Genomic DNA, 11397 nt, shown 5'->3' on the forward strand with positions numbered 1-11397 from the left:
ACCGCTACCTCCAAGAGTAGTTAGTACCTTAACCAAGGCTAATAAATATTTCGGTTCAAATTCAAAATTGATTTTTATTTATTTTAATCTGCGGCTAAACCGCCTAACTTTTTTTTAAAAAATCTGACTTTATTTTTTTATCTGCGGCAAAGCCGCCTAATTCTAAATTAATAGATTTTACGAAATATATAGTAAAATCCAAATACATGCAGAACTACTGGCTACCTAGCCACAAACCGTATTCTTGTTTGGGTGCAGTCACACCATGCACATCTCGTGTGACACACACCTGCTACCAGGGTACGTGTAACCCCGTTACAAGAAGAGGTTAGTGCTGTCGACCATAAAGAAATATTAACTCTATGATAGACGTGATTCTATCGCATTTTGGGAAGTACCAGTTTAGCCTCCGGTTCTTGATGCCGATCCAGAAGACGCAGAGTTGGAGATGAGATGATAAATAGCATGACCGATCTCGTGATACAAACATGCCCACGTGCTCTTTTCATCAGAAACAAGATTGATAACACACAGTCAACCTATTCTTGTTAAAAGATGAATCTGCCGCTGGAATCAAGTATATCCAGGAATATTTGCATCAGATCCAAAGCTCACAAAACTATCTACATGTTACGATGAACTTGTTCCGAATGGTGCTCAGCATTCTTATCTCCGAAATACAGCTAGAGCTCATCCGTCATCAGCATCTCTACTGTAAGAGCAAGACTCACGTTGATCTAAAACGTGATCATTTAGGCGAGACTCCACGATCTCGAATCGCTGGAGTCGCACGCCGCACAGTTGCAGAGCAACTTGTGCAGGGCTTTTGGCCACATCATGAGGAAAACGAAGGTAAAAAAAATTACCCCGCAGGTGCATTTATAATCCACAGGTAATACCACATGCGCTTAGAGCATCAGCGGACGGGAACCCGTGCCATTCATGAAGAAGATTTCACGTGTACTATCAGCTAATTTCACTGCATATCAGACTCAGTTAATGCTATGGGTGAAGAAAATATGCTGCCTAACCCGTCTAACGGCTAAACAAGCCCACTTCAGTGAAGAAGACGTCCGCCTAGAACGTCTCGTACTTTACCCCTAACCTAAAAATCACGACGCGGTCGACGAGGTGATAATCCATTACCACAAGTCCCTGCGATTTAAACCCTTGCTAGTCTCCATGGGACAGCAGTAGTAGCTACCAAGCAGGGGTCTTATCCTATGCAAGCTCTGCCGCCACCCTCTAGTGAGCTACCCTATCTGTTTGGTAAAAGATATAAATATCGAGAATGTACCACGTTATAAGCGTTTACGAGACCAGGACGAATTTGTCTTAGAAAACCACAAGCATAAGAGCTAAAATCTATGTGAGTTCATCAGGAACAGATTTCAGCTCGGATTTACCAGCCGACCAATCAGAAGTTTCAAGCAAAGTAAACTATTTCTTACTCATCGAGCAGTGCCGACGGAGGTCACTTCAGATTTATGGTTGGCTCTCGTGATCTCTCCCGATTGTGATGTTATGTCAACTTCCCTAGGAGATCTTGGCGCGCACCCGAGGCTAAGGCGAGTCAGATATCAGATTCTCTCTCTCCGAGCATCAAATTGCACTATGTGAGTTGAACCCCTAGTACCTCAGAACCGCGTCGCTGCTTTGGGGTAGGTTAGCTATGAGGGATAGTGGAGACATTACCTTGAATGAAATAGCAATGTTGACATCCAATTGACTCGTTCAGCGGGTTTGTGGTATGGTTACAGTACTTCATGCAGAGCACAAGATGTCTTTAGTTCGTTCAGAGTATAGCTCGATTTCGATGGAGCGCGGTGGCAGCTAAGACTGCTAAACCGCCGGCACAGCATTTGTACAAAGATTCTTTGCAGTGTCGCCCACAACATAGTAAGTCGTTCACCTGTTTCTGACGTCAGCGTGTTGCTTTGATTCATCTTGGCTCTCAGTCATACTCTCGCGCACTATGGACATGACGTCCAAACTCATTGCGATATAATCACTAATTTTTCAAGGGGTGTAATAGGGCTGTATTAGCAAGCTGGGGCTTATTGATTCTCACAAACTCCGCAGCCACTTTTTGGTGGTGCCAACACGGTTATCAGCTCAGAAATTTGAGTGAATGGGCCTGAGGCCATAGAGGTATGTACTGCACTATTTAATGCAAACTACTGAGTGAAAGCATTTCGCTCCAGTATCGCGTTCTATCCGCGCAAGTGCTTTGTCAATTATCCTCCACAACGCCGTTGAAGTGTTCCGTCTTATCATCTGTTTGAAAATAATCAGTGATGACATATCCAATTTGGTGCCGAAACCCAATGTAATGTTTGCCCGAACATAAAAGTGCGGACCATAATCTGATACAATGGCTATTGGCAAGCCATGTTGGCATAAATCTTTGTCAAGAAAACTACACTATCACTGACACAGCAAATGAATATTCTTGATAAGACGGTCCGCTAAAGACCACCGTGCCGGGAAACTGGACGCGTATTTGGGAAGACCAAAAAGCATTCTTTGCTCATGGACTGCCAGCTCTCTATTAGAACGGACAGGTCAACCCGTTGGTACGTCTCACATGGGTGCACATATATGCTTTCCTACTTATACAAGCTGATCCACCAATACGTAGCGATCACCAAGCAGTATGACTTTTCCCTTCCAAGGTGGCTGCTCAGAGTGTTGTCATGCGCCTTGCACAGTATTATGCATTTGAGATCCTCATCGTAAGAAACTACTACACGCTAAATGTCATATAAATTAGTGCTTTCCAGCAAAACCTGTTGTGTCAGATCTGTAAGTTGGAGGTGTTGCCTTTCATTTGACGCTATCACCACCTTGACATTCATAGTCGGAGCGATGCGAAAGTGTACCCGCAACCATATTGAGCTGAAACGGCTTAAACCATATCTCAAAGATGAACTCGGCAAAGTAGGATGGTTACCATACTAATCTCTGAGAAGGATGTGGTAGATGTGGTAATGATGTCGCTGTGTGTAACGGCGCATGACTGTAACGATCACAAATGGTTAAGAGCTAAGCAGGCGCACTTGACAATTGCATCCTTGATTGCAAGTAGCTTTTTGTCGTGAACAAGATAATCTTCTCAATAGCTTTGAGCTAAAGAGAACTGGGCGCGATTGTGCGTTCGTACCCATTTGTATCTGCTTGTATTGAAGCTCGGTCTATTTCAATGAATGAAGTGTCACTGAAGTGAAAATCTTTCATATTTAAGATCAATAGAGCCAGATCGCGGTACGCATGAGTCTTTTCATTTTCCTTTACAGCCATGATGATCGCCTTTTTCGATGTTTCCAGCATCATTTGACATGTAATTAAAAGGTTTTGGTTAGGGATCGTGCAATTTCGGCACAGTTTGCTCTGTACTTGTGCAAGTCGTGCGCTAGGTCAGGTCATTTCTCCGAATTGCTCTAGGACATAGGCACTAGCCAACCTACGAGGAGTATACTTCGCGGAATCTGTCTGTAGCTTATTACTAGAGACACACTTAACTATACCGGCGAATAGCAAATTTACGCACATACGCTCACACAATGCTTGTAAGTGTAAAATGTGGTTCTTCAAACTCACCTTCACGTGCTTCAAACAAAACGGACCATTTTTTCACCGAAACAGGTTTGCGCGTAGCCACAATGCTACCTGAACAATAGTGTCAACAGACGATCGAACCTCAGTGATCCAATAGACAGTTTTTGTGGCACAAATTTCCACTTCCAAGCATTTCAGTTATCGTACTCATCACAGGAGGACGGTACCGCTGTCTATCATCGGCGCTTGATAATAAATATCATCTAGGTCGAGTGCAGCCGTCCATGTTGTTATGCAGGTCGCTTCTACAGCGAAACTGTGGATGCATTTAGCTTGTTATAAGTAAGCATGATTTGCCACTTGCCTGGGACTTTCTAACAACGAAGTTGGAGCTGAGCGTGGAGATTTTCTTTTTTTCACCAAACACGCTTTGTGCTCCTCGCAAAAAATGACTTAACGACGTCACATGGATTCATGGGTAAGGTCAATGCCGTTTGCAATTTTTTGATCCTGAGAAACAAGGCAAATTTTCCTGTCCGGGAGTAAGGCGCATTTTGAATCCCTCGTTACCGCATCGTGATCTCTCTTCAAAGAAGGTCAGGGAAATTTTGTGGTCGTTTTTAGAATACTAATCGATTTCTTGCAGACGAAAGACTCATACGAAACGATTAACAGGCTCAGCTCTTCTTTCAGTACTGACCGTATCAATTAGATGACCTCAAAGTCTTGTACATCTTGTCTCAGGTTCTGTCCCTTTTACGATCGCCGTTCTACTCCAACGGCTCTGGAACGTGAGACTGCGACACTCGATCTCTTCTGCTTCATATCATCCTTGCATAGAAGACACCAGCTTAAAACTCTTCCTTACCATTGCATCAGAGACATCCATGAAGCCCACCACATACAGTCTACCTTTCCCGACTTAGCAGATATACACTGCAGACCACGATATTCAATTTGTCGTATAATGATTTTAAATCCGCCAGGAAGCATTGCCGCTGGCGCTACAGTTGCGATGGTTTGCACACAGGGCATAGAAATATCCAAATTTGGTTGACAGCAATGGTATTGCTAACAGGCATAGCCAGCAGCGAGCCGGGGTCTGAATTTGAGTCAAAGAACATCTGCTCCGAGTAAAATACGTAGCACCAAGCACTATGACTTTTAGCTAACCAATAGTTTCTGGTATTCCAGCCACATCATGCATTCCTATCTCAAATGTAGGTCCAGGAGTAGACAACCTTTCACGCTGTAATAGTTTCCAAACGGCATAAGCGTGTCGTTCAGATTGCACAATACTCCGAATACTATCAGAATTTCTAACGGCTTAAAGAGTTCAAAACGTTGATAGTAATATCCAAAAACTCTGAAACAGGGCTTGTTTTTCTAGGGCTGACCAGTTTACGTTTTAAATGGAAGAGTATATTAGCCTTGGGTTCTCCATGTGCTTCGCTCGTATATTTATAATTACCAGAGAAAGCCCTTGGGGGAGATAAATTGCTTGAATAAAACATGATATCTAGTGGGAGACGTAAATGAGCGCATTGAAATAGGCATTCTTCGTACATTGTATTACTCTCGCATAGTATACAAAAGTCTATACGGTAGTAAGTTTTTTGTTTTGATCTAGGTGTTGCGAAAGGAAGCGGGGCTGCATGGCCTCGACGAGGGACAATAAATCCCAGTCGTCCCCCAGTAGGCAGCCCTGTGCTTACTTGGACTCGATATTTCTCGTCAAGGTATTTGCCCTTGCGGTGGGAGCCCAACCTTTTCTATCTTCTATTCAAGATCAAAAGGGGCACGCAAGGCACATATGTTTTGCACTTCAGCAAAAAAACATCTGCCGGTATCGCAAAGCGTTCCAGCTGCAAAGAGACTCGTCGTGTCCCTGGCAGCATGGCCGAGATCCACCGCCTATAACACGCCGCACAGCCTCGTTTACGGTACTTCATCTTGCCGTAGCCGCATGATCGATGTATTTCAAATTGATGCAGCGCCCACTACATCTTCGAGTTCGATGAAATAAACGCAGAAGATCTGGGCACGAGCCGAACCTTTTCGAGAACCGCCTGTAAATATATTTTTTACTGCCTCCGAGGGAGGATCGGACGTCATTGCAGCGATTAGAAATCAAACTTCTAGACACACTTGGGCAGTTGTCGCCTCTCTTGATGGTGGGCAAGAACTCCGAACGTACCTGACACGATTGGTTAGGCTGTATGAACACCCGTAAATTTTGTCGTATTAAATTGAAACACGTTGGGAACGCCTTTCAACCTAAGTATCGCAAATGAACACCCATTCTCTCGCGCGACCTATTGCGTGGAGATCGTAAGCATGAAGCGCTGTCGTTTCGCCTGTCTTAAGGCCAATCCATGACCACCTCAACTTCTCTCATTTACAAAAAGAGTATTTTTTGTCTCGGCCCTCGTAGGTCTAGGCGCTAAATCTTGCGGCCTCGCGGTGGTAGCCATCTCTCTCCCAGTGCATTTCCATAGCTGGTGAGTGCCTCTAGTCCGCTTCCAGTCCTTCGGCTGTCAGTTTTCCGTCTCATTGGACCCGCGAGAGTCATCAGCCTGTTAATATAGTCTATCGGTCCCAGGATTAGGAGCGCAAAGAGTTTATTTTCCATCCTCGCAGAAGACACAGTTCTTGCGAATCTTATGTGACAATAAGTGCTACTAAGTATAAAGGAGTTACCATTCGCTTTGCATTCGCGAATCCTTCGGTATTTATCAATATGCACATTCACAATACAGTGATGCGAATTTCGTACCGTTTTAAATGTAAAATTTTGAAACTTGCACAATTGTACAAAAGTGAAAGGTGTATATATGGCTCACAATAATACTGTATTTATCCCATTACAAGTGCCATTGCAGCAATTTCGAGATTTATTTGTCTCAATCGGGCTCGTTGTCTGACCATTTACGGCCTTACAAAGAAGTAAACATAGAACGACTTTAAATCGCAAACTTTAATTACGCTGAGTTCATTCCCATAAGCTCATCGCGAATTTCCACCCGTGCTTTTAAATTATTGATTTTACTGCCCTGACTATGCGTCACTAAATCCGCACATAAGATTTGTCTTAGGTTCACAATGACACGTTATCACAAATTAGTGGTGGTGTTTTTTATATAAAACCTGATTCTGTACATTATGGGTTTTATACGCAATTCCTGACATGACAAATTTCACGCATATAGAAAAGTATAGTTTAGCATTGCACGCGCTTACATTAAAAGGATTAATCACACAAATCGCTGGCCACAGTAACTAGTCGGAAGCAGCCAAGTGAATCATTGAGGTTGAGTGAGGGAGACTGTTGTATGTAAACGACTCCCAGGAGATCAATCACCGCATTGAACCGTACATAGGCTTGACCCCTTCCGAAAAAGCCATCTATAATCATCTACTCTGAAAGTGATTACACAGAGCATGTCCCACTTTGTCACGCCGACAATTTACTCTTTTTGTGATCTGCAGTCAACGAAGTGTCTTGCTGCGGGTTTTCTAATCGACGTTTCCGTTCATAGTGCGATGACTCCTCGCCAGCTACTGCTGCAAGCGCATTTAGCGGCAAGCCTGTTGACTCAGATGACGCAACCAGGGATAATATATCTTCAATCGAAGAATTTCGCGGGAATCCGGATTTAAACCCACTAAGAGAACTCAACTTTTCATACGAAGTGCTAGATGATAACGAGCTGAGGTTGGAGAATGATGGGAAACTGCTGAGGTCGCCAGCGCCAAACCGCGACAGCATATCTGAACTCGGTACACGAGATATCTTGTCGGTAGACGGCACTCTCGGAATGCGCTGCTCACCATTACCCAGTGTATGAAGCTTGTCCATTGACGGAATACGTGGGAGCTTATCTAGCGATGCGACACGAGGGATCTTGTCTGTTGAAGGCACACGAGGCATTGCATCCATCGATGGCACACGTGGAAAAATCCCCGAAGAGCTACGCGGCATCTTATGCACAGGTTTGGGAGCCTGTATTTGATTACCTGAGCTTAAGGAAGATGCAACATTGTGACTAGGACTGAGACGCTTGGTCGCTCCCGAGCTTGTCGACGTCGACATACTACTGTCATTGGTATTGTTAATTTCAGAAGTGGATTGACCATCTGTATCTGGGTCTTCTTGCTGCTCTTCCTTAACAATGACCTCACCGAGCCGTCGCCGAACGCCAGATGTAGCGGAATGTTCTTCAGGCTGCCTATTGTTAATATTATCTGATGAATCCCGCGAGGTCTGCGCTCCTCGAGGGCTGCTAGGACCGTGATCCTGCAATAGATTGGACAATTGCTCTAGTGAGTGAATTCGAGGGAAATACGCGTTTAAACCCTCGCTAATAGACAACGGTTTCGGCAGTCCAGTATGATGAGGATCGAATCCACTGTTAATCATCGTGCTGATACTTTCTGTCATCGCGTACGAAGCATTTGGATGCAAAAAACCAAATCCGGAAGACGCCGTGTGCTGAAAGTTTTCAAGACTTGCCACTCGAGGGAAGAGACAAGAGAAGCTGTCAATTGACGACACGCGAGGAAAAACATCGCCCGAGTTGTCATCGATTGTGGCGCAGTGTAAAGGTTTGTGTTCCGGGACATGAGCTGACGGCATCTGTTGGCCTTGGCTCTGTGTTTGCGTACTTACAGGCCCGAGCATTTGGTCACCACTATATACGTGAGGAGACACAGGTGTATGGCCTTGCTGTTGTGGCGGATGAAGTGGCGGCTGAACAGGCATGCCATTAGGTCGACTAGAGACACCATACCCTGGATTAACCTGTTGCTGTAATGAAACCGAACGAGGCTCCTGTTTTGTCATCAAAGAGCTTAAATATCCTTGTTGATGTTGGTGTTGCGAATGTGGCGATGTCATAGCCGATGGATTTCCGCTTGCTGCGTATCCAATAGATCTAGCAGCTACTACACGATTCTTATCTCTGGAAAGCTCTGACTCAAGTCGTTTTTCACGTCGTCGCTGATTATACTGCTCTCGCTCTAAGTATGTCTTTTCTAACTCGGCAAGTTCTTTGCGAATACTTTCCATATCGTCCGTCGAGACGTCGTCATCCCGTCGTCGAAAAATAATCTTGCCAATGCACTGGTCGCCTGTATACTTCTTTGAAATACGCATCGGGTCGCAATTAAGAAGTTTGGACAAAAAGGTGCGTAGTGTTGTACCCTCAGCTAAAGGCAAATTCCCTTTTTTAAATTCTTCAATCAAGCGATCACAGTAGGCACTCTCCTCAGCCGTCCACTTGCCTTTGCGCATAGCTGCAGCTGTCTGTTGTTTAGTAGTGACATTACCAGTTGGAGTTCCTCCACCAGCAGCATTTGAAGTAGGACCATCCAGCACTTGTGACTTGCTATCAACGATATACCCAGAGTCTTGATGAGTGCTCTTTTCCACTTGTACCGCATACTGCTGTTGTATCAAGCGACGTGGCGCTTGAATCGGCATCCAGCAAGTAGGACAAACCTTGTCTTTAGTCAGTGTGCGTTCAATACACCCAGCGTGAAATTGGTGATGACAAGGCTCTAGCATCACATCGACGTTGGGATTGTAGCACAAGAGGCACGAACCAGGCGGTAGTGTGGGCATGAAAGGTCCAGGATGTGAATCTGAACGGCAATGAGGAGGAGATGGGACGCCATTAGACAATGGATGGTAAGACACGCCATTGCTCTGGTATGCGCTCATAGAGCTGCTGGGGTTGGGCCTTGATTTATGCAGCGCTTCTTCTGTTTCCATGAAGCAATCGACTAAAGGATTACGAGAAGAAAATTACTAGAATTTTAAAACTTGGAAGTCTGTCGATATGGCGGCGGCTTGACGAGAAAATAACGGGGAGGGACGAGTTAGTGGAAGTTCCCGCCGTCGCCAGTTAAAAATAGCAAGTGAGACAGCAAAAAAAATACTAATTTGTAGGTGGTCTCGTAGATTAATCGGAAAGGTTACGGGCCAGTTTCATGCTCGGAGGTGGGGTCACACTGATTCTTCTACCTTGTGATGCGTAAAGACAGGACATTCCTCTTTCCGCAAATTGCTGTTGAGCTTGCGCTTTAGTTGTGTTTCGGGGCGTTTGCCGGCTCTTTTAGTGCTTGTAATATGTACGATAGGTTCATGACATTTGACTAGTTCAAACTTGAAATACTTCAACTTTTTCTATTTATTGACCGAAAAAGTGAATCGAATTTGTAAACAGGCTCAGCGGTCAATTAGTGAACATCCATTAGCACAATTCGACAGTTAGACATGCCTCGTTTCATAAGTGCAGATTGAGTTGAATTACAGCACCCCAAGTGGTCAAAGCCAGCACAATAGGAACAGGGTAAGGGCAACTTCCTCATGGTCTGTAAATGCGATTATATTGTTGGTTGGTGATTGTATATATGATTAATTAGGCGAAGAAATGGTTTAATATACTGCAGTTTTTGTCTCGAAAACTCACATGATAGTAGCCGATTCAATGGTCAAGGTTGCTCCTTATTTTGACTTGAATTATGCCAGATCCTTGATGCGCTTAGCTACTCCGATCAATGTTGTCGTTTATATTCTAAAGAATTAGGATTTCAAGATAATAAAGTCAAACTTTTCATTTGATTCGACCATATGTAGTCAGTCTTAGTGCCACATTTACCCAACATGGTACCAAAACATATCCGAACCTTGAGCTTCACTTTGAATCTAAAGAACAAGAGTGAGAATGAGTAGATACCCCGTTACACCTTCCCCCACTAGAACATGATTCTCGTCATAAACCGTCCTCGTTGAGAAGGCTAATGTATGTACCGTATTTTGGTGTACGTCATTCATTATACATTTGTCACTATTGTTCCTCGGCCTTAGTTTAAGTGTGGAAGTGTAAAAACAATAAATTTAGACTGTATTCTTGAAATATAAAAAAGCAGCAAACCTCTTGGTTGCTAATGCACACTCGAAGCGTCAAATCTTCTTCTGTGCGAGGTACAAGGCAACCTTGTTGCATTCAGCGGAACTAGTTGTCAATCAGATGACAAGTGTGCAAGTGTTCGAAATATGCATTGCACTTTCAAGTAATTGTGATTATTCACAAGATTGATATGTGTGACGTGGATGGGACTCCGTAAAGGATGATGGCCATGGCCCACGTAGGCTGCCAGCACGCACTATAAGTAAATAGGAGAGTTTTATTACAAAATATAGTAAAAAACATATATATAATATTAGTCTGAATTAATATAAATGTCCAATAGCATAGCTAACTAATGGCTCAGTTACTTCGAAGACTTTCCGTTCCGCTCCTATGTGGAGCATACAAATTTAATCTTATTGTGCTCATGAATGCAGACACTTTGAGCTATATCTCCCTCTTTGCAAAGTAACACGACAATTGCAGCGGGGCTTCTGTAGCTCTTTCGCTTAGAGGAAGCTTAGTTAAGGTCGGCCGCCATCGTATCATACTAAGAACCAGTATGAGTGAAGCGGATCGCAATCCGCATACTCCAAGAGTAACTGCTACCTCAACTAATGCTAATTAGCTCTTCCGTTTAAAATGTAAACTGTATTATTGGTCTTTATCTGCGGCAAAGCCGTCTATATCTGGCTGTTCCAGCCACGTACTGATTTCTTATTTGAGTGCAGCCACATCATTGTGTGGTCACGCAATCTTGTGTAAGTTACGTCATCTTGTGTGACCCCTCCACACTCCTTATCATCAAGATTGTGAACATCTACTGCTCATATTCAACTGTCATGCTGCAGCAGGGCTGTCGTAGCTTTTTGCTCAAAGGAAGCTAAGCTAAGGTCACAGATCGTACGTTCTTTACAAGAACCAG

General features: G+C 44.0%; 1 protein-coding gene across 1 annotated transcript; it reads right to left on the reverse strand.

Moving 5' to 3' along the window:
• Positions 1 to 7012: 7012 nt before the first annotated feature.
• Positions 7013 to 9331, reverse strand: PHALS_06089 (conserved hypothetical protein; the record flags this gene model as incomplete). Its single annotated transcript, XM_024719316.1, has 1 exon — positions 7013 to 9331. One exon carries the CDS (start codon positions 9329 to 9331, stop codon positions 7013 to 7015), a length of 2319 nt encoding a protein of 772 aa, XP_024584627.1.
• Between the last annotated feature and the right edge of the window lie 2066 nt (positions 9332 to 11397).

Source organism: Plasmopara halstedii (assembly GCF_900000015.1).
Source record: "Plasmopara halstedii genome assembly, contig: Scaffold_2935, whole genome shotgun sequence".
Taxonomy (NCBI): Eukaryota; Oomycota; class Peronosporomycetes; order Peronosporales; family Peronosporaceae; genus Plasmopara; species Plasmopara halstedii.